Raw genomic sequence first — 22,232 nt, 5'->3', positions numbered from 1 at the left:
ATGACCTGTTATGAATGAGTTATACTTACCTGTTACCTGAAAAGGTTTTTTTAAAAAAAGGGCAAAGTCATTAAAAAGAAAGCGCCAAAACGCTGCAGACACTAATGTGTGTTTTCTCATCATTTTATACAGTTACCATATCTCATCCTTCTTTGTTGAGACCGGTAACATACGCCCACACAGAAGAAAAAGCAGCCAGACTGTTCTTCGAGTTTTTATTTTATTTTACTGTTTGCTTCGCGATGAGAGGAATAAGACATAAATCACTCATGCAGCTCATTATGCAGGGCTTTGTCTTCTCAGGTGTAAATCACAATGATATTCATGATAGTTGACGCCTACTCGCATATGACTTTTACCAACAAAAAGTGTCTTAGAAAATTTAAATCAATATATTGTTTTCTGTGAATGAGTAAACAAGATGATTTTCACATAATTTAGAAAGAAAAATTCTAGGCTACAAGCTCCAGTTCTCACTAGTCCCGGGAACCAATGTTATGTATGTGTTTTATGGCTTTATTCAAGTGATTTAACGTTTTTAGTTTTTCACTAACCATGCATAACATTTTTTTTCTCAAAAATACAATCATGTACATTAGGGCCGGGACTTTAACGAGTTAATTGAGATTAATTAATTACACAAAAAATAACGCGTTAACTAAGATTAATTAATTACAGAAAAAAAATTCCCGCATTTTTAATAACTTATTTTTGCACCGCAGAACGTTTCTCACTTGATGCGTTTCGGCGGACCGATTATACTGAAGCACCAACTAGCGTTCGCATATCACCGCAGCACATGATCGAACCTCAAGTATCACCTCAACGCAAAACATATAGCAGCTAGCGTGGACTTTACACTTTATGTTGAACTATGTATTATTTTGTTGGTGCAACAGTTTATGTTGAACTCTTTATTGTTTTGGCCAAGGTTATTGAGAGTTGGACTTAGTATGTTATGGCCTCTGAAGCAACAGAGAGATGTTTTCTAATAGTCAGTGTTTCCAATGTTCTGAATGTAATTGACAGTATTGTGTTTTACTTAAAAAAAAAAAAAAAAACACTTTACAGAACGTTCCAGCACCAATAAGCTTCCTGAATTTCTGAAATGTACTATTTCTAAATTGTTTCTAAATATGCTATTGCTACACTTCATGGCAAAAATTTCACTGGTCTGCTAGACTTGGTTGAACAAAAATAAACTATATTTTGTTGCTTAAGCTTATGTATTCAGTCATTATTCAATGGTATACTATAAATCCATGTGAAAAAAAAATTACTTCGATCTGTTCTCAGGTCAAATATTTATCTGCGATTAAAATGCGATTAATTTCGATTAATTAATTACAAAGCCTCTAATTAATTTTTTTTTTTAATCGAGTCCCGGCCCTAATGTACATACATGCATTTCACATATTATTTTAGCCCAGTTTGTGCTGATTACAGTGATATTAGACTTTACCCATTTAGATATTTATAAGAAACGGAAAAAAGCACAAATATCAGGGCATGACAAAACTTCTCCAGGCCCCAAAAATACCCTTAGACTCCAGAGGGAGTCATATGTTGTGATTTCAAATTTTCCATTCTCTTTGTTGTGAGTGTTACAAGCTCTTGGTGCACAAAGAAGAACTGTAAAATTGCAAAGACTAAAGTCTCAAATCCAAAGAGATATTCTTTATAAAAGTTAAGAGTTAACCACACCCTCCTAAAAGGGCTCATTCTAACATGCCTCCACTTCTACGTCAGACGTTGGAAGATTTGCATAACACCGCCCAGATGTTTACGCAAAGAAAGATGGTGTAACCTTTATTAGCTGTTGTAGACTCCATGTTGTGGAGGAGATACTGTGTGTTTCGTTGTAAAAGCGAAACATCTTTGTTTGGCCAAAAGAAGACACAACTATGAGTCAGTGGATAAATTGTATTTCAACAATGTTCCAGAACAGTTCAACCCAAATATACAGACGTGTGCTGCACATTTTATGGAGGATGAGGACTGTTTCCTGAACCAGTAGCCTACAATGCATCTGTGGCACAAAGGCTGTTTCCTTGAAGTGATGCAGTTCGATCTTTGCAAGGACAGTTTGGCGTTTCTAACTAACGTTACGTTTTTTAAATATTTAAATAATGACCCATTTAAATACATTTTACAGTTTCTACAGCACACGAGGGAATTTCAGCATTAGTAAACAGTTCTCACACACATGGAACTAGCAGATACAAAACCTGTAGGGCAAGCAAAAGCAAAAATGTTTCTCCATATATACTCGGTCAGTCGTTAATATACCTGGGCAGCTGCCCAACTGAAGTCTATGTGTGGGATGCACTGTACAGTGTTTCAAAACTTATAAAAATATTACAAGTTTACAAGTTTTCTATGTGCTTGTGTACATATAATTGTTTCTTTTCTATGTGGTTTCCTCAAAAAAGTACATCCGTCTCCTTGTTTTATGTTTCCTATCTAATCTCTCTCCTATATGTTGCTGGCTCATTAATATTCAACATATGGTTACCATACTGGGCACAAATGCACATTTAAAAAATACTCGTATCTGTTAAGTTCAGGATATCTCTGGTCTAAAAAGTCACTAAAAGATAAATACTAGTCCAAGTCACTATTGGAATAAATAGTATCTTATGGTTAAGTACTAATATATAATGAATAAGTAGGCTACTAGTAATTTACAAAAGACACTTGTACCTAAAAAATAAACACTAGCACCAAGAAAATAGATAGTAGTATCGCTTATGTGTTACAAATGTCTTTCCATATGTTAAGTCCACTGTAGGACACTTTTGGTTGATTGGAATGCACCATATATCTATGTGCCTTGTTTCCAGTGGCACCAAATTAAGTGCAATATTACCCTAAATAAGGTCCATATCTCACAGGTCAGTTTTTATTTGATTTTATTATTATTTTTTAAAGGGGCCATGAACTGAGATACCAAAATTCCCTTGATTTTTTTTGACATATAAAAGGTCACTGTATGATTGAAAACATGAAAATATTCTGCAAGTTCCAAAACTCAAATCTTTCTCGTTAGTCTAAAACGGCTTATATTCAAGCCAATTTGCTGAAACGACAGATTGTGGAATGTGCCACTCTATGATGTAATAGTGAGGCTAAACCCCGCCTCCACAGAAGTAGATCAATGCCTGCTTCTACATCACTGCCTGTTTAGCCCTGCCCACTGATTTGCGCATGCAGTGTTTACGAGAGAGGCGAATGGATCTATGCAAAAAGATGCCTCCGAAGACAATGAGACATGCAGTGCCAAGTTGTGGAAAAACAGTCTAAACATTGCCTTCCTTCTGATCCCAACGTTAGTAAAGGGTGGATGAACTTTATTTTGAATGAAGTTTGTTCAAAATAAAGGCTGTTTCAGTAAGAACTTGGTTGTTTAATTCATTTACAAACAAGGCACAATTTGATGTGAGATTTTCGGAAAGATAGAAACTAAAACATGATGTTGTGCCAAATATATATTGGATCCGACCAGGGCCGCTGCTGGCCAAATGGGTGCCCTAAGCAGGATTGTATTGTTGTACCCCCCTTTCTCAAATATGATGATAAAAAAAAACTACTATGGGGTGAAAATAGAACTTTAAACAAATAAAAAAGTAAATTAATAAATTGTATTAATTACAAATTACAATTGTAGCTGTCGATATTTACCTATGGCTATAACTTTATTATAACTCTAATTTATTTTATAGTCTCAAGCATTCAGAAATCATGCAAAAGGAAATTAAACAGTTTTACTGTGATAAAACCATGGTTTATTTTTGTAAGGGTTGTGATATGCACGTTTTTTTGTTGAAGAAATTATAAAGGCTGTGTCACCTATAGCAAAAAGGTGGCTTTGATGAGTGGGTCGGGGCCGAGAGACGTGGGCACGAGGAGTGAGGCCAGGTGTAGAGATTGGAGATGCGCTGCACCTGCGCCCCACCACCGGTCTCGAGTCCCACGTAGGAGATGGAAGGATATAGAACTGGAGCGACGACCGTGAAGGACGAGAGAGGACCAGGCCTGGGCCATTATTTTATGTTTGCTTTTTATTTATGCGCACCAGTCATCCGTGAGGGGCTGGTGCGCTGTTTTGTGTTTATTTGTGATTATTAAAGTTTCATTTTGATTGTGCGCCGGTTCCCGCCTCCTTCTTCCCGACGATTATGGAGTTAATATTATTACAGTGGCCAAAAATGAAAGATTAAGTGAATATTTGATTTAAATGTTTGGTCAGTATAGCCTAAACAAGGATTTGATTGTCCTGTAAGTGTTACAGCAGCAATAACATGGCATTTGGCTCCCTTTGCAGGCATTTGTAATAAGATGTTCATTGTTTATTTTGTATTTACCTACATTATGTATTTTAATAAATTTTAACAGTGTTATTATTAACCAACCATTATTGCCTCATTGCTTTTGATAGAATGCATTTTAAGTCATTTTAAAGGCTATTGATGGCTTAGGTCTGTTTTTATAGCAACAACAACAACAAAAAATATTACAGTATATTAATACTTCTTTGTAAATTATTATTTGAAGTAACAAAACCATGGTTAATTTGAAGTTACCATGGCTACAAGAACGATGATTTGTGGTGTTATTGTTAAAAACTATGGGTAATTTTCGTAAGGGAACCTGAAAAAAAATAAAATAAGAACTTCACAGGAATGTGCCTGAAAGTGATAAACGGGCCTTGTTTTATAATTAATAATTGGCCTAAACGATTTAGAATTTATTTTAATATATATTAAAAATGTGTAAGAGGTGCATTGCTGACATAAATGAACACATTACAATTGTTTTATGACTGTAAGTCTTTCTCCTGAAATGATATTGAGCTTCAAATTTGTGTTTGAGCCCATGTCAAAAAGGAGCATAATATGATTTACAGTATGATTTACAAACATTCAATTCAATTGTGCATTAAAGCTGACATCTAGATGAACAATTACAGTTGTTTTTATGACTCTAAGTAATTCTCCAAAAATGCTACTGACGTTAGAAAAGTGTATACCAATATCGCATGTAACTTTAGAGACGGTCCCTAAATTTGAGACTCTCGAACGTCCAAGCTCAAGCAAACTTCATGCTTTTTTTTATTTTTTATATATAGTCTTCTTTTCTCTGCGCCCGATTGTTGATGGCCTTTACCCGGGCATAGATGTGAATGCATCAATTATGAACATCAAGCCGCAAACATGAGGTGCGAGCGGTCACAAGCGAGGATGGGAGAATGGCGCACGTTTTTTTTTTTTTTTTTTTTTTGAGCAACTGGGAAGTTGCCCCCTCTGGGAGTTAGTACCCTACGCAGACTGCGTACTCTGTAGGATCCTCGGAAGCCAGTATTTCGAGGATGCTACGTTATCGACATCCGAAGAATATCCCATACACAGGAAAGAATGGATGCATATGTGTATCCTTCGCACTCTCAAATCACCCACAATCCTATGCGCGCAGCTTTGCTATCTAACGTAAGTTCAAAAATTAAAAAATGTTGCACGTTAACGTAGTCGGAGCGTTAACGGTTTTTATTTACATTACCAAACATTTGTTATAACTGTAGTAAATATAAGTAAAGTTTGACGTTTAAATGCCAGTACAAATTACTACCGTATTGATATTGTAAATTATACAAATACAAATGGTTAACTGAACCGGACCTGTCATTTAACAATTGGTTGCATCAACGGCATTTCTTTTATAAATAACTAGTTAAGTTGTCCAAAGTAACTTAATGATACCATTCACAGTTTTTCGAACGGACCTTTTCACTGATGTAATGACGCAATTACGTGCACTTGCTAGCCTGTTCCATTTACGTGTTTTCCGTATGCTAAAGAGGAGTCTCACCTAGCCTCTGAAGGAAGTGACTTGGAAGGATCAGTCCTACCAAGAAAGTATCCTTGACATTGAGAAACGCCTTGTGTATACACAAATCCGCCGCGAACTCATGGGCGTCGCCATCTTGCCTGCCGCCATTACTGCGTGCCTGCGAAGTGTGACGGTGTGACACTTGCCGGTGCCCTTTAATGACATTTCAATGAAAGCAGATCCTGCTCATTAAAGAAAATGTCTGGTGAAAGGGAACATTGGATAGATGATGTCAGGCAGTGGCTAATACTTACTGATAAAGGTAATTTATTGACAAGATAATGTAATAATGTAAAAATATGTAATGTAATGTAATTAAGAAGTGACCAAACGCTGACATTACTAGCTGTGTTACTAATATGTTCACAAGCTTCACAAGTTTCAAATATTTATTAGGCCATCCTTAAAAATATTCTTGTTTGCCAATAACCCGACCGACCCTGTCAATCTAGGATCAACCCAATTAATACATTTTTCCCCCTTTTAGTCCGACCGACTTGCCGATTGTAATTGCGTTAAGACCCACAGATTTGTTTTACTCTTCAAACAACTAATACAAATGCAATAAAATGTGAGACACAAGCAATTTATGCTTTTCACACACTCTCGCACCACACATCCATTTTCTCACACATAGAAAAATCACGAAGCAAAGAGGACATGGAGACACTCAGCTCTCAGGTTCTGTCAATTTTATTACGAAATTCAAACAATAAATACTCCGCTCGACCAGGAACTCTGTGTAATCCGTATGGCCGTAAACATGGGCAGTCAATGTGCAACAAAGGTTTGTGAATTTCACAAACAGTTTTATTCCAGGCCTGTAGTTTTGTGCTGTTGTTAAAACAGCCAACCACACAACACACTCTTCCCGGTGTTCTGTCGATTTGTCCTACACTGGCAGATTTTCCTACCTCCCACTAAAACAGTGGGTAGTACAATTCGACAATAAAAAATAGTACTGTAAAGTTATGGTTTATTAAAGTCATTAAATATAGTTATTTAGCATGAGAAAAAGGACAGGATATTGATGTGCACATGCGCAATTAACCCGGGTAGGAAAATCTGATGGGTAGGATAAAATGTCAGGAAATCGGCATCAGTGGACAGCAAATATGTACAAAAAAACTAAATAAAAATAACTTTTCGTTCAGTTATCGTGCTACAGCCACCTATGGGACCAACACGCTACTTCTGCTACTTCCTAAGCCACTGCCTTGATGACCCTTTGCATCAGCCACACCGTCTCTCCAGACACGATGGCCGACTCTACGCCTGTGTCTCCAGACAAGATGGCAGACTCTACGCCTGTGTCTCCAGACAAGATGGCCGCCAGCCCAGCACCACTGCACAAGATGGCCAACAACCCAGAGCCACTGCATAATATGACAGCCACAACTGATCTTTCAGAGTCAAGTTAGGTCCCTGTTGATCTTCCAGGGTCAAGTCGGGTCCCCGTGGACTTTCCAGGGTCAAGTCAGGTCTCTGTGGACTTTCCAGGGGTCAAGTCAGGTCCCCGTGGACTTTCCAAGGGTCAAGTCAGGTCCCCGTGGACTTTCCAGGGGTCAAGTCAGGTCCCCGTGGATTTTCCAGGGTCAAGTTGGTCCCTGTGGACTTTCCAGGGTCAAGTCAGATCCCAGTGGACTTTCCAGGGGTCAAGTCAGGTCCCCGTGGACTTTCCAGGGGTCAAGTCCGGTCTCTGTGGACTTTCCAGGGGTCAAGTCAGGTCCCCTTGGATTTTCCAGGGTCAAGTCCGTCCCTGTGGAATTTCCAGGGTCAAGTCAGATCCCAGTGGACTTTCCAGGGGTCAAGTCAGGTCCCCGTGGACTTTCCAGGGGTCAAGTCAGGTCCCCGTGGACTTTCCAGAGTCAAGTCAGGTCCCCGTGGACTTTCCAGAGTCAATCAGGTTCCTGTCGACTTTCCAGAGTCAAGTCAGGTCCCCGTTGATCAGGTCCCCATTGATTTCCCAGAGTCTAGTCAAGTCACTGCTGACCGTCCAGAGTCAGGTCAAGTCACCGCTGACTGTCCAGAGTCAGGTCAAGTCACCATTAACACCCATGAGTCAAGTAAAACCACAGTTAAACTTAATGAGTCAAGTCAAATCACCATTGATCTCTGTGAACAAGGTCAAGTCACAGTTGATCTTTATGATCCCAGTCAAATCACTACCATTCTTCCAGAACTTCATCACATCTCAGTAGATCTTCCAGAGCTTTGTCATACCACAACAGATCATCCAGAGTCTTGTCACATCTCAGCTGAACTGCCAGAGCCTCATCACATCCTGTCTGTTGTACCCAGCAATGTTCTCTCAGCCTGTTGTATTGCTGTAAAGGAGACTGTTACTGCCGCAGAACCTTCGGAGGCGTCAGTAGTATCATTCCATGAACTTTCGTTGTGTCTTGTCACAGCTATGGAGGCCGCCTATGAACTCACCGCCTGCCGTCATGGCCATGGAGACCATCTACCATCTCATCATGGTCACGGAGGACGCCTGTTCACCTGTTCATGTTCTCTGTTTCAGTCCTACCTGATGAAACTTTCTATCCTGTGCCATCGACTCCACTGTGGTGGTCCTCTGATCCGCCCTGTTGTGCTTCTGTCTCATCTGCTCGGCTGTGGTGGTCCTCTGCTCCGCCCTGTTGGGCTTCTGTCCCGTCTGCTTGGCTGTGGTGGTCCTCTGGTTTCTGTCACGTCTGCTTGGCTGTAGTGGTCCTCTGCACCGCCCTGGTGGGCTTCTGTCCCATCTCCTTGGCTGTGGTGGGCGTCTGCTCCACCCTGGTGGGCTTCTGTCCCGTCTGCTCAACTGTGGTGGTCATCTGCTCCGCCTTGGTGGGCTCCAGTTCCACCTGCTCCACCCTGGTTTCCTGATCTGCTGGCTTCGCCCTGGCCCCCTGAACTGTCTGATCCACCCTGGCTACCTGCTAAGCCATCACTCCCTGTCCCTGTTCCCCTCCATGAACCTAGCCCCCCCATCCCTCCCCCTGATCCTCCACCATTCCACCCCCCCTCCCCTTCCTGGTCTCTTTGTTTTGTTTTTGTTGTTCTTTCAGAGGAGCATCTGGAAGCTGCTCCTTGGGTGGTGGGGGTAGTGTCACAGAGTCTGGTTTTTGTATCCCTGGGTGTCCACCAGAGGTCTCATGTCCCCATATTGTCACCCAACTTCATCCCACTTTTGCACCTGTCTATATATACCCTGTTTGTTTGTGTCATTGTTATGGAGTCCTTGTTTAATGTCATCACTTTTCGTGTTCCCTGGCTTATGTCGTGGTTCTTGTTTAGGACTGCTTATCTGGATTTTGACCTTTGCCTGGCTGGATTTATGATTTTGGATTATACCAATAAACACTGCGATTTAATCACCTGTTTGTGTGACACTGATGCACTTGGTGATATTTGGATTCTCAGATAACATGACTTCAAAAATCTCATTGTCTTATGGACATCTTATTGCAAACAAGCTAATACTTAAGTTTTGGAAGAACATCAATGTCCCTACTGTTAAAATGTGGTTGGATGAAATGGTTAGTTTATTACATCGTTAGTTTTTCTTTATCAAACAAACTGGAATAGTTTGATAAGATTTGGTCTCCCCTTTTCCGCTACCTTGATAGCATAGTTTAAGTTGGCGTGTTTAAGTAGGCCAAGTATGTAGTACTGATTGTCCCATTAGTGTAATATGATTTATGTCCCTAGGGTGGGGGTGGGTAATAATGGGAACTGTTCTTTCTTTCTTGTTTTTTGTGTTTTGCTTTTTGTTTTTATTTTATTATTTTCTTTGTTTCTTATGTTTATAATGAGGAATCATAAAACGTGATGTAACATTGATTGTCAAATTGTTGAATTCCCTAATAAACATTTTAAACACAAAATCATATTGCACAGAATTTTAATATTAATTAACTTAGTTGACTAAATTGTCTGATTTAAGCATAAAATCCCATTTTCTTTGGTTATAGTTCTGTTTTTTCTGCTCTAATTTTTGTGTTGTTTTTTCCTTCACTCGTTTCCATGTTCTGCACTTGCTTTTCCAAATGTTGCCGTTAGAGTTTCATGATTAAAATTTAAATCAAGGTTCAAGAAACCTTTGCAGGTGTTTTGAGTTGGGTGAAGCTGTGGGTTTAATTGCTTTGGAAATGATGTTATCAGTTCCTTGTTGAGAAAGATCATGAAGCTCTTGAGCGATTTAGATATTTTATTGATAAAAATGCGGGGCAGCGCTAAAAAGTTTGTGTTGCTGAATGTCAGTGTTTGTGATCTGAACGTGATCTGACGGACTTGTGTGTGTGTGTGAGGTACAGTGAAGACAGGTTATGGAGGCGCTTCATAATGCAGAGGTCAACTGCCTGCTCTGCCTATAGTTAGAAATGGCGCTATAGAGCTGTTTTATTGAATTCATTCATGCTCCAGTCACTAGATGTGTTTAACGGTTTCCTGTGTGATGAATAAAAAACTGTTCTTCACCCTTAAGACAGTAAGACTGAGAGAAGAGGAGGAGTTGTGAAATTGAATGGAAAGGTATAAAATAAGGTGAGACAGATGCAAAATCATTGTGAGGAAAGAGATGACAGAAGCTGGTGAACTACAATGCCAAGTCTTTGTATCCTGAAATTTAGTGCAGTCCTGTATAGTAATATGTATCATGACTTTGCTGGTAATACACAGCCCTAATACTCACACCCCCTTTATACCCCCCACCCCCCAACCCCGTTTTCACAGACAAGACTTAAGCCTGGTCCTAGACTAAAATGTAAGTCTGAGCTGTTTCAAATTAAAGAAACTTGAAACTTGCACTGACTGATCTTAAAATATATCAGTGCCTTTGTTTTGTCTCAAGTTGCACTCCAGTAACATTTATAAAAAAAAATGTTTTAACTGAAATGAACTGTGACCTAACCCTGGTTCTGGCTAAGCCCAGTCTATGAAACCAGGCCATAGTCCAAACATTCATTTTGCCATTATTGTAATAATCAGTGAGATTTTTGTCTGACAACATCCAGTGCTCCACACAGAGATCTGGTCTCCTTAATATTTGTAAACTCTTAGAAATAAAGGTTCTTTATTGGCATCAAAGGTTCTATGAAGAACCTTGAACATCCATAGAACATTTCAAATGCAGAAAAGCTTCTTTATATTCAAAAAAGGTTCTTTATATTTTTATGTTCTTCAAAAAATGATTTAGTAACTTTTCACTGAAAGGTTCTTTTGGGAACCAATAACACCCTTTTGGAACCATTATTTTTATAAGTGTAGCCATTACAGTCAGTCAAACAGTAAACAAAAAAAACAAAAAAATCAACTGATAATTTTGATTGTCAACATTCTTTATTAGCGTTTTAAAGCTATTTGATTAATTATTTTTTATTTATTTTTATTGTAAGTTTTTTTTTTTGATGCAGAGAATATCATTTTATGCAGAAGGTTTTATGGGTCAGTACCCAGATAAAACTACTCCATCTCCTCAAAACCTGGTTTCAAGATGCCATTTAGTTTAAAGGCACATATGTAGTTTTTCTTGACATCACAACTGTCGTCATTCCATTTGCCAATCTCTGAAAATGAGGGACAGTGAAATAAAGAGATTATTGTACCTTCTGCAGTGTGTCTTACCAAATATTCCTCACAGCATCACTGGAATAAATCACTTAGCAAAACATTTACTTAAAAATTAATGTGATTATCCTATAACCAATTAATATCTCTCTGTTCTTACCTTTCCAGTTCATCTCCACACATTCCTCTGTGCTGGTGTACATATGGTTGGGTTCACCACGTGTCCAGATTTCATAATCCCAGTAGGATCCATCAAGCCAAAGAAATTGACCAGACTGAGAGAATGAGAAGGAGTTTTTAAAGAAGAAATAAAGAAAGAAAAATGTCATTAGTGAGAAACTATAGTGCATGCATGTAATAGAAAACCATATAATAACATAAAATCAGTAATTTCTCTTTCTCTCCCTGTTTGTAAAAACCAGCACATCTCAATATTTTTTTACCTTAAAAAGTTCAAAAGCTCCAAGCCAGATGCGCAGGTTATTTGGGTTGAATTTTTTCACAATGCAGAGCAGTTTATCATTATGCTCTTTTTTATGCACTGACACCAGGTGTGCCCCAGGGGCTTTGGTCCTACAGCTGAACTGGATATGAACAAGGAAGAACATTTAATGACTACACATTACATTAATATTATTATAATTATTTTTCATTTCACATTGCATGGGCAAAAAAAAACATACCTCAGCCTGAGTAAAGTTGAGAGGACTGTTGAAGTATTTGACACAGACACTGCCCACTTTGTACCAGTTAGTGAAGCCGTACACATTACACAGTTTAGGCATAGAACATTGCTCAGTGACATTTGTACGGCCTGCAACAAACCGTAAATGACAGAATCACATATTTGAATATGCATATAAATATGATACTTGGGTAGTATTTTCTTGCCTGTATAAAAGATGAACTTTTAATTTATCACTCTGTTTATCTAATAATACTGTCAATGCATACTCAAAGCAAGTCATCTCATCAAATACTTTATAAATCATATGCACAAACTGGTCAGATGCTTTTTGTTTAAAAACACCTGGTTTACATTTAATTCATATCAGGGGCTCATTAACAAATGTGTGTGAAGTAATAGATAAAATTATGAAAAGTCAACATAAATATATTTTAGTATATTTTGTATAAATTACCTGTCTCCATTTTTAAGAAGTCTCCACTCCCAAAAAGGAGAGCCATCAACAGAACGCCAATAGATCCTGATTTGACCTGTCAAAGAAGTGGAATATGATTATTAAGCACAAATTATATATATATATGTATATAAAGAGGATACAGAGACTTGCCATTGTAGTTCACCAGCTTCTGTCGTCTCTTTCCTCATAATAATTTTACATCTGTCTCACCTTATTTTATACCTTTCCATTCGATTTCACAACTCCTCCTCCTCTCTCAGTCTTACCATCTTAAGGGTGAAGAACAGCTTTTTATTCATCACACAGGAAACCGTTAAACACATCTTGTGACTGAAGCATTTTAACATAAATATATTTAATAAAATTAAGAAAAATAATATTTTTGTGTGAACCATTAAACTTTACACAGATCAGTCTATGCATTCAAATTTTAAGGAATAAAAAAAAATAGAAAGAATCAGAAGAGAGAGCGTGTACTGGTGGATAGAAACACGATTGCTTGTTTTATTATACGATCATGACATTAAAGGATTTCATTCCTGCTGCACTCTTCTCATGACAATCTGAGTCATTATGCACTTTTTACTTTAAGTTATGGTCCAAACCTAACAAGAAATAGATCTGCATCTATTTCTCTAACCATTAGGGAAGTCGTGGCCTAATGGTTAGAGGGTTGGACTCCCAATCGAAGGGTTGTGAGTTCTAGTCTCGGGCCGGACGGAATTGTGGGTGGGGGTAGTGCACGAACAGTTCTCTCTCCACCTTCAATACCATGACTTAGGTGCCCTTGAGCAAGGCATCGAACCCCCAACTGCTCCCCGGGCGCCGCAGCATAAATGGCTGCCCACTGCTCCAGGTGTGTGCTTACAGTGTGTGTGTGTGTTCACTGCTCTGTGTGTGTGCATTTCGGATGGGTTAAATGCAGAGCACAAATTCTGAGTATGGGTCACCATACTTGGCTGAATGTCACTTCACTCACTCACTCACTCACTCACTCACTCATCTTATTTCCTACATTTACATGAACCTTCTCTTATTTTTTCAGCAATATCAGTATTGTTACTGGAAAGCAGGCTAAAATTTTATCTTTTTGTTTAAATGCCGAATCCCATTTTCAAGGGGGTCCTTACACAAGAATCCAAAAACATAACACAAAATAAAGAACAACAACAACAAAACAACACACCCTACTACAATATTAACACATGAAGTAATAATTATATTAATATTATTTATATTGATATATTTAAAATGGGTTTTATAGAGAGTACATTGGTCAGAAAGAGGCAATCTGGTAAATAACAAGCATCTGAAAAGTCTATTAAAAGACAGTGAAACCAATACTGTAGGTCTTGTGGTTGAAGATACAGTTATGACCTGAATCGCTTTTTTTCACAACCCCTCCTATTTCTCTCACATCTCATTCTCAGTTCATCACACATAAAAACCCTTAAAGCTGGCCTCATGATGTCTCATGGTAAAACAAAGATACTTGTATTAGAACACTGCATTAGGCTGTGTAAAGCATTAGTTCTTATAATTTCCCATTCACTATTATAGCTAGAACGTAACTGTTTTGTTTGTTTTATGTGAGATCTAAGAGATTCTTGTCAAACATTTACTTTGCAAGAGTGTAGCCTTGGCTAGGAGGAGTTGATGTAATCAGACAGTATCCAACCCACCTTGGGCGTTTTGACCCTGAACCATAACACCCTCCTTTTGTAATAGTGTAATAATAGTGGTCTCTAGACCTTCTTATCAGAGTGGATAGGTTCAGCATGTGGATCAGCCTGAGCATGAGGAGGAGTATTCACTCTCTGAGTGGTTACAGTTGTGGCTAACTGCTGGATTTCTCATTTCATGAAAGCATTCTCTGCTTTAAGGCTTTGCAACACATAAAATCTCTGGCAGTTGTCAAATGCAGCTGCAAAGCTCTTCATTCTCAGTGGTGGGTGAACGCTGACTTATGGGTGTAGATACACGGAACTCAAGCTCTGAAGAACTTGAAGAATTCACCCTAGACTTTTGAATCTCATTAAAGAGTTTACTTTCCTGTTTACTGTTTAGTTTTGCACACACAACTATATTACAGCACATCAGTAAGTTTGAGATATTGCAGACAAATGTGAGATGAAATGGATTCCTCATGGAAGGAGTACGTGTTATGCATGTCTGCTCAGTGCACCTGCTCCACTTCCTCATGGCACGTCATGCACATTAAGGTGACATTGGAAATGTTCATTGGTCACAGGAAGAAAGTCCAAGAAGCCTTTTGAACACCCCTCTCTCCTATTACATAACTAGCAAGAGACGCTTTCTACTGCCTCCACCATCCTGTGGACTGCTACCTTCCTCTCCTTCCCTTTTAGTGAACATTGTCCATACCGACTGGGCCGTTAATCCTCTAAATCCAACCTCGACTTAGACTTGGGGAATCTTCCTCAGAGATCTACTCTCATCTCCAGGCACGTGCAGGGGGGGGGGGGGGGTAGTTGGGTGCTTGAGCACCTGCCCCTTTGCCCTTTGGTGCCCAAAGTGCCCTTTTGTCAAAGCAAAATTTCCTCTAATTTTTTTTTTTTTTTTTTTTTTTTTTGTCATAACGTTTCCTTTTGTGAATGCCTGTTCATGCCCAATCTAAATATTAGTAACATTTTGAATAATAATTTAGCCGCAATAAGATGACCAACATGGTGACCTTTGACCTAATGACGAGGCCTCCTCATCCAACCGGGACGATTCTTCACGCCACACGCTCATTTTTTAATTGTCAGAGGATATTTTCATTACTGCGGAAGCTGGTAAGTGGTGTTTCATTCTCAGTGAAGTGATTTTGATATGTATTTACATATTATTATTTTACAAGAACGACGTGATGTGAGAACATGCAGATATGTTGTTTATATTGCGGTGTGTAGCCTGTAGTGTACAGTAACATTAGCGTGCTGTTTGAGGGAGAAACGTTTCACAGGCATCGAGGGAAGAGGCGTCATGCCCATTCAAAGATTTCTGAGCCAAGTTGATTTTAAATACAGCTTCCAAACGACAAAAAAAAAAAAAAAAAAAACAGCAGAATAATATTTTTTATATATTTCATATAATCACACTGTTGTGATTAGATCGTTCAGTGCACAGCATCAGCTGCTAGATTCAAATCTGTGTTCGCTGGCTGACACTGAGCCAGAGACGTTCTAACAACGCTTCATGATGATAACCAATCAAGGGTTCTGTTGCGCGAATGCAATGGCCAATAGGAGACGTGCAGAAGAGTCATCATTAATCGCGGTGTTTTTGTTCACTTGCTCGCTGACTGAATTATTTAGCGAATTCTTTCTTCAGAGAGAGAGAGAGAGAGAGAGTAAAAACTAAAAACAATCCTGATGTGCATAATGTAATATAAAGTGCTTCAGTGATTTTAATGGGAGTTTTTGAGAGTGCCTGAACTCTGGCTAGACTGAATGTAAATGTTATTTGATAATGTAAATGTTCTTTACTCTCTGCAAAATGAAAGAGTTAAAATAAGTAACTTAAAATATTGTTATTAAAATTTACATTAAATGCAAATTCAGTCGTATTAAAAATATTTTATGGCATGATATGGCACTTAAGTAAAAAGTCGGGGTTTTATGTGTAGTTAATAGATTACACTACCTTTGCATTTATTGATCAAATAACAATCTATTAAGGTGCAAAACGCGTTTACTTACACGTTTGAGAATCGAGATATTTCCTGATATATTAAGCATGTTTGGAATTGTTTTGAATAAAAAGGAAAAATAAATGCAAGGAATGCATCACAATATATTGCTGTATTGATATTTTGAACCGCGCTTTTTAAAGCCTTGTTCCATGTGCCCCTTTTATACTTTGAGCACCTGCCCCTCCAAAGGTCTCTGCACGGCCCTGCTCATCTCCCATGCCTGGTTGTTTGTTGTTGCTGTTTTTGGTGGTTTTTCGCTTTCTCTTACAAACGTAAACATTGATTATGGTTCGTTGCATGTCTCTTTTTGCTTTATTGCTAATAAATTTGTTACATACCCTTTATGAAAATTAACTATGGTGTTATTATAGTAAAATTGTAGTTAAATTGTGGTTCACTCGGCTACACAATCCTGGGGAAGACTGCTAATCTGAAGACAATCATTGACACCCCCTTCACAAGGAAGGTAAGCCACAAACATTAATTGCCAAATTAGCTGACTGTTCACAGAGTGCTGTATCCAAGCATGTTAACAGAAAGTTGAGTGGAATGAAAAGTATGGAAGAAAAAGATGCACAACCAACCGTGAGAACCGAGTGAACTTCAAAAGGAATAGACTGAGGCTGGGGTCAAGGCATCAAGGGCCAACACACACAGACATGTCAAGGAATTTGGGTACACTTGCCGTATTCCTCTTAATTCACTTCTGAACCACAGACAACGTCATAGGCATCTTACCTGGGCTAAGGAAAAAAGAGGAACTGGACTGTTGCCCAGTGGTCCAAAGTCCTCTTTTCAGATGAGAGCAAGTTTTTTTATTTCATTTGGAAACCAAGGTCCTAGAGTCTGGAGGAAGGGTGGAGAAGCTCATAGCCCAAGTTGCTTGAAAAGAAGTTTCCACAGTCTGTGATGATTTGAGGTGCAATGTCATCTGCTGGTTTTGGTACATTGCGTTTTTTGAAAACCAACGTCACTGCACCCGTTTAACAAGAAATCTTGGAGCACTTCATGCTTCCTTTTGCTGACTAGCTTTTTAAAGATGCTGATTTCATTTTCCAGCAGAATTTGGCACATTCCCACACTGCCAAAAGCACCAAACGTTGGTTAAATGATCATGGTGTTGGTGCGCTTGACTGGCCAGCAAACTCAGACCTGAACCTCAGAGAGACTCTATGGGCTATGGTGAAGAGGAAAATGAGAAACAAGAGACCAAAAAAAGAAAAATGCAGATGAGTTGAAGGCCACTGTCAAAGAAACCTGGACTTCCATACCACCTCAGCAGTGCCACAAACTGATCACCTCCATGCCACGCCTAATTGAATTAAAGCAAAAGGAGCCCCTACCAAGTATTGAGTATGTGTACAGTAAATAAACATACTTTCCAGAAGGCCAACAATTTACTAAAAAAAAACAAAACAAATTATTGGTCTTATGAAGTATTCTAATTTGTTGACATTGGTGGGTTTTTGTTAAATGTCAGCCAAAATCATCACAATTAAAAGAACCAAATGCTTAAAACTACTTCAGTCTGTGTGCATTGAATCTATTTAATATAATACTTTCACAATTTGAGTTGAATTACTGAAATCTTTTCCACGACATTCAAATTTATTGAGATGCACCTGTAATAGGTCAGCCACAGTGGTTTATATTGCATGACATCTATGGGCAAATGACGTAGTGGACGGAATTTCCCATGAAATCCATCCTGACACTTATGAAAAATAAATCATTATTATAGGTTTATCACAGTATATTTGGGAAACATAAATACATTTTAGAATATGGATTGTTTTGCACTTTTCCCATAATAATATTTATATATTTTTTAAATCCCATACATTTTTAGATTATTTATATGATTATTTAGGCTATTACAAAAAGTTGTTTTACATTTTGTCAACTAGGGGCCCGTTTCAAAAAGGAGGTTTGTCAAACCCAAGAAAGCAGGGTTAGTCAAGCCAGCAGTTTATACTCAGTCTCAGTTACCTTGGTAACTTATTCTGTGAACCTAACCTGGTTGAGAGCAGATTTTCGGTAAACCCAGAGTTTCTTATGGTCTCTTCCCCCTTTTGTTTTGAGTGTTTTTTTCTTATTTCAAGAACAAATAGTCAATTTTACTTAGAACAAGATTTTTGTTTACCCGAGCACAACAAAATGTGTGTTGAATTACAGTAATTGATAAAAAAAAAAAAAACATGATTTGCATTAACAGTGCTTGCATTTTTAATACACTGTATTTTAAAGGCTTGGATGGCTGAAATTCAGCATAATTGCATATTTAAGCTGTGAATATTTAATTTGACCAAAAACTAAAAAGAAACTAACAAAAAAAAAAACCCCACAATTAAAAATTCTAAAAACAACAACATTATTTTCAAACTCACATGAACCTTTCAGACTCATTAACATTTATGATTAAAAATACCACCTATAATTTTTATACATATGAGTTTCAACATTGCAATGCATTTTTCAAACTAATTAATGAATTCACTAGTTATTAGTCATTGATTTATACTTCAGTATTTATTTTTGTGAAAATGTGATCTAAGTGGGACTCTTGTATAATATTTGGGCTTGCTGTCAACCATTAAGGGCCAGATTTACTACCAGTCTGTACCAGCTCAAACCCTCTTATGGAATTAAAAATGACTGTCAGGATTTACCAAAAACATTTTTTTTTTGTGGCTGACATATATGGGAGCAGAGTGTTTCAGTGTCACTCTGAGGACTATTTTTGTAAACAGTAGTTTGCAGATGGCTCAGAAAGAGCCATCACCACACCAGTCAATGAAACCCCTAATTCTTGTGATTACGGACATCGTTGTGATCACTTAAATTAGTATAAGTGCTGCATAAATTGAAGCACCTCTCAAGTCGATTGTTTAGTAGACTTAGTTTATTTACACATTTTTACTAACTACAGAAATCTAGTGCAGATTGATTGTGTACATTTAAGCACAGGGCCACAACATAAAAAAACAAGATTGTTTTACTTGATAATTTTTAATCGAGCTATTAAATATCTCTTTCATTTTCACAACCCTCCTCTTTTTTCTCACATTTTTTCTCACATTTTACTGTCACATCTTACATTCAGAGTTACTTCTAACACATGACAGCTTCCTTTAAAATGTCGCCTCATGATATTATAAGCCATGTGTTATTAACCTGCATTATGCTGCAAAAAGCGTTATTTTTTCACTATTGCAGTTACATGACAAAACTGCCAAAAGTAGTATCTATGTATGATATAAACTTTGTCTTGTTTACATCCCTTTTAGAGGCTTATATGTTTAATAATGTATTTAGGTATAGGATGTAAAAAAAAAGATACCTTGCAAAGTCATCAAATATGAACAAAAGTTGAGTATATTGTATGTTTATATTGTGTATTTACATAAATATGAATCAATCAATCTCCTTTATTTATATAGTGCTTTAAACAAAATACATTGCGTCAAAGCACTGAACAACATTCATTTGGAAATCAGTGTGTCAATAATGCAAAATGATAGTTAAAGGCAGTTCATCATTGAATTCAGTGATGTCATCTCTGTTCAGTTTAAATAGTGTCTGTGCATTTATTTGCAATCAAGTCAATGATATCGCTGTAGATGAAGTGACCCCAACTAAGCAAGCCAGAGGCGACAGCGGCAAGGAACCGAAACTCCATCGGTGACAGAATGGAGAAAAAAAACCTTAGTTGGGGGGCCAGTTCTCCTCTGACCAGACAAAACCAGTAGTTCAATTCCAGACTGCAGCAAAGTCAGATTGTGCAGAAGAATCATCTGTTTCCTGTGTTCTTGTCCTGGTGGTCCTCTGAGACAAGGTCTTTACAGGGGATCTGTATCTGGGGCTCTAGTTGTCCTGGTCTCCGCTGTCTTTCAGGGCAGTAGAGGTCCTTTCTAGGTGCTGATCCACCATCATGTCTGGATACGTACTGGATCCTGATGACTGCAGCGACCCGCCGGTCTGGATACAGACTGGATCTGGTGGCCACGGTGACCTAATATATTATATAATATATAAAAGAAGGCAAAACAGGACAGAAAATAGCCTAACTTCTAAATTATGATCATTATTTTTTTTACTGTAAAAATATTATATAACATTACAAGTGGACAGTACAAAAAAAAAAAAAAAAAACCCGGGGGTCAGTTCATGACCCCTTTAACAATCTCCGATTATGAACCCCTGAACCCCTAAATCAGATTGACTGGGCTCTCTGAACTTCGGCACAAACAAACATGGTGGCGCCCATCTCAAGTTACAGATCACTATAGAGATCATTTATAAAGGTGTTTAAATGACAAAACACACTCATTTGAACATATTTGTAATATCAGATAAACAAGTTTGTAAATATATTATATAACAAAATGACCGATGGAATATTTTAAACTTACCACTGAAAGGGTTAAAAGGTTGCCTTCATTACTTGACAGTGTGTACTGGTAAGTGATGTAAGTCGGCTGACAGCGATGTCGTTTGTGCACGACGTTCAACAATGAAAACAGAAGAACAACGGTTAAAACTGGATGATGGAGGATGCTGTGATCAGAGCTGTGTTTTTGTTGTGTCTCACAGGTTTCACAATAATGGACATGGAATGTCGACATATGCATAAAGTGATTGAAAGAACAGAAATGAGGACTAAGAATCTCCAGAGAAAACTGGCAGTGCTACATCTGCTACAAGTGCCTGCACTTCAGCGTCTGTATATCTATTGCTGTTCATCATACTTGCAAAATAAGTTGACACAATGTTTACAGTATGTTTACAGTATGTTTACATTGCATAGTTTTGGAACGCATCTGGCCAATCAATGTATATTTACATCACCGATAGTATCAGTTGTGCTGGTTAGTTAGACCCTGCTCCGGAGTAGGAGATAATTTGGCGAAAGGCTCTATTATCCCATGGCACAGCTGATTGGTTCTCTCTTGTATCAGTAGCCAATGAGCTCTTGCTTAACACTCAAATACTAGGCTAGTGTTTACTGTTTCAGTTTGCAGTGTGCTTCAGTAATCCTCCACCTTCCCCAGCTCCACCTGTATAGCTTTGCTATTAGGTGATTCATTGTATGCTATGGGGGTTATTCATATGTTATACTGTATGTGCCACAGCAGTATTTCTTATATGCTCATATCCATATGTTGTGGATGTATTGGCAGAAGCAAGTCTAGGTACTTGCCCTGCAGCAGCAGCAACAGCATAGCAGCACAGCAGATCTTATTCCACAACTCATTAGTTTTATTAGAATACAATTTTTTATTCATTTGAAAACACATTGCATTTTCACATTTTTAGACAATGTTTCATGCTGAAGGTTTCATGCAATGATAAAAAAAAAGTTCAGTCTAGGCCCAAAGTCTGAGTCAAAGTTGTCTTCACTTTGAAGCCACAGATGTAGTTTTGTTTATCATGACAAGCTAAGTCATTCCATTTGCCAACATCTGAAAAAGTAAGAAAATAGGAAAAAAAGCAACAATGAATGAATAATCAATATAGATTATAAATTATATTTCATACTAATCATGTAATGATTTACCAGTAAATAGATTTATTGGTAAAATGGTAAGGTGAAACCCTTACGATTAAAGTTCATTTCCACACAGTCTTCTCTGGAGTTCCAGTTGTTAGGCTCACCAGGTGTCCAAGTTTGATAGTTCCAGGAGGAACCATCAGTCCAGATGAATCTACCAGACTGAGAGAGTGAGACACATTTTAAAGAAAATGTAAAAAAAAAAAAAAAAAAAAACAGTCTGTGTCATTTACCTGAAAAAACTCAAAGCCTCCGATCCAGATGCGCAGGTTTTGTGGGTTAAACCTGATCACAATGCAGAGCAGATCATCATTAGCCTCTGAGTTATGCACTGACACCAGGTGTCCACCAGGGGCTTGGTTTCTGCAGTTGTACTGTACGGGAAGAGCAACAATGTCAA

General features: G+C 38.0%; 3 protein-coding genes across 3 annotated transcripts; 1 reads left to right on the top strand and 2 right to left on the bottom strand.

The window, feature by feature from the left end:
* The first annotated feature begins 7,949 nt into the window (after nt 1-7,949).
* LOC113076243 (uncharacterized) lies at nt 7,950-8,978 on the top strand. Its single transcript, XM_026248901.1, has 2 exons — nt 7,950-8,542; nt 8,580-8,978. Exons 1-2 carry the CDS (start codon nt 8,300-8,302, stop codon nt 8,976-8,978), a joined length of 642 nt encoding a protein of 213 aa, XP_026104686.1. The 5' UTR covers nt 7,950-8,299.
* Nucleotides 8,979-11,206: 2,228 nt separating this feature from the next.
* LOC113076242 (lectin) lies at nt 11,207-12,785 on the bottom strand (the record flags this gene model as incomplete). The annotated part of the gene is given in 6 exon segments (XM_026248900.1): nt 11,207-11,438; nt 11,600-11,714; nt 11,883-12,023; nt 12,123-12,253; nt 12,582-12,657; nt 12,735-12,785. Coding segments are annotated over 6 exon segments (570 nt in total). The 3' UTR covers nt 11,207-11,334.
* An 8,821-nt stretch (nt 12,786-21,606) lies between these two features.
* LOC113076241 (lectin-like) lies at nt 21,607-22,224 on the bottom strand (the record flags this gene model as incomplete). Its single annotated transcript, XM_026248899.1, has 3 exons — nt 21,607-21,743; nt 21,883-21,994; nt 22,066-22,224. Coding segments are annotated over 3 exons (372 nt in total), but the record flags the coding sequence as incomplete, so codon positions are not given.
* Between the last annotated feature and the right edge of the window lie 8 nt (nt 22,225-22,232).

The sequence above is a fragment of the Carassius auratus genome, unplaced genomic scaffold (assembly GCF_003368295.1).
Source record: "Carassius auratus strain Wakin unplaced genomic scaffold, ASM336829v1 scaf_tig00019388, whole genome shotgun sequence".
Classification (NCBI taxonomy): Eukaryota; Metazoa; Chordata; class Actinopteri; order Cypriniformes; family Cyprinidae; genus Carassius; species Carassius auratus.
Note: the sequence above shows the minus strand (reverse complement) of the source record. Positions and strands in the feature narration are given on the sequence as shown.

Excerpts from the sequence above, each read along its gene's own strand:
- LOC113076243 (XM_026248901.1), top strand. The coding sequence starts at position 8,300 with ATGGAGGCCGCCTATGAACTCACCGCCTGCCGTCATGGCCATGGAGAC. Across the intron at positions 8,543-8,579 it reads GCCCTGTTGGGCTTCTGTCC|CGTCTGCTTGGCTGTAGTGG; the intron begins CGTCTGCTTGGC and ends TGGTTTCTGTCA.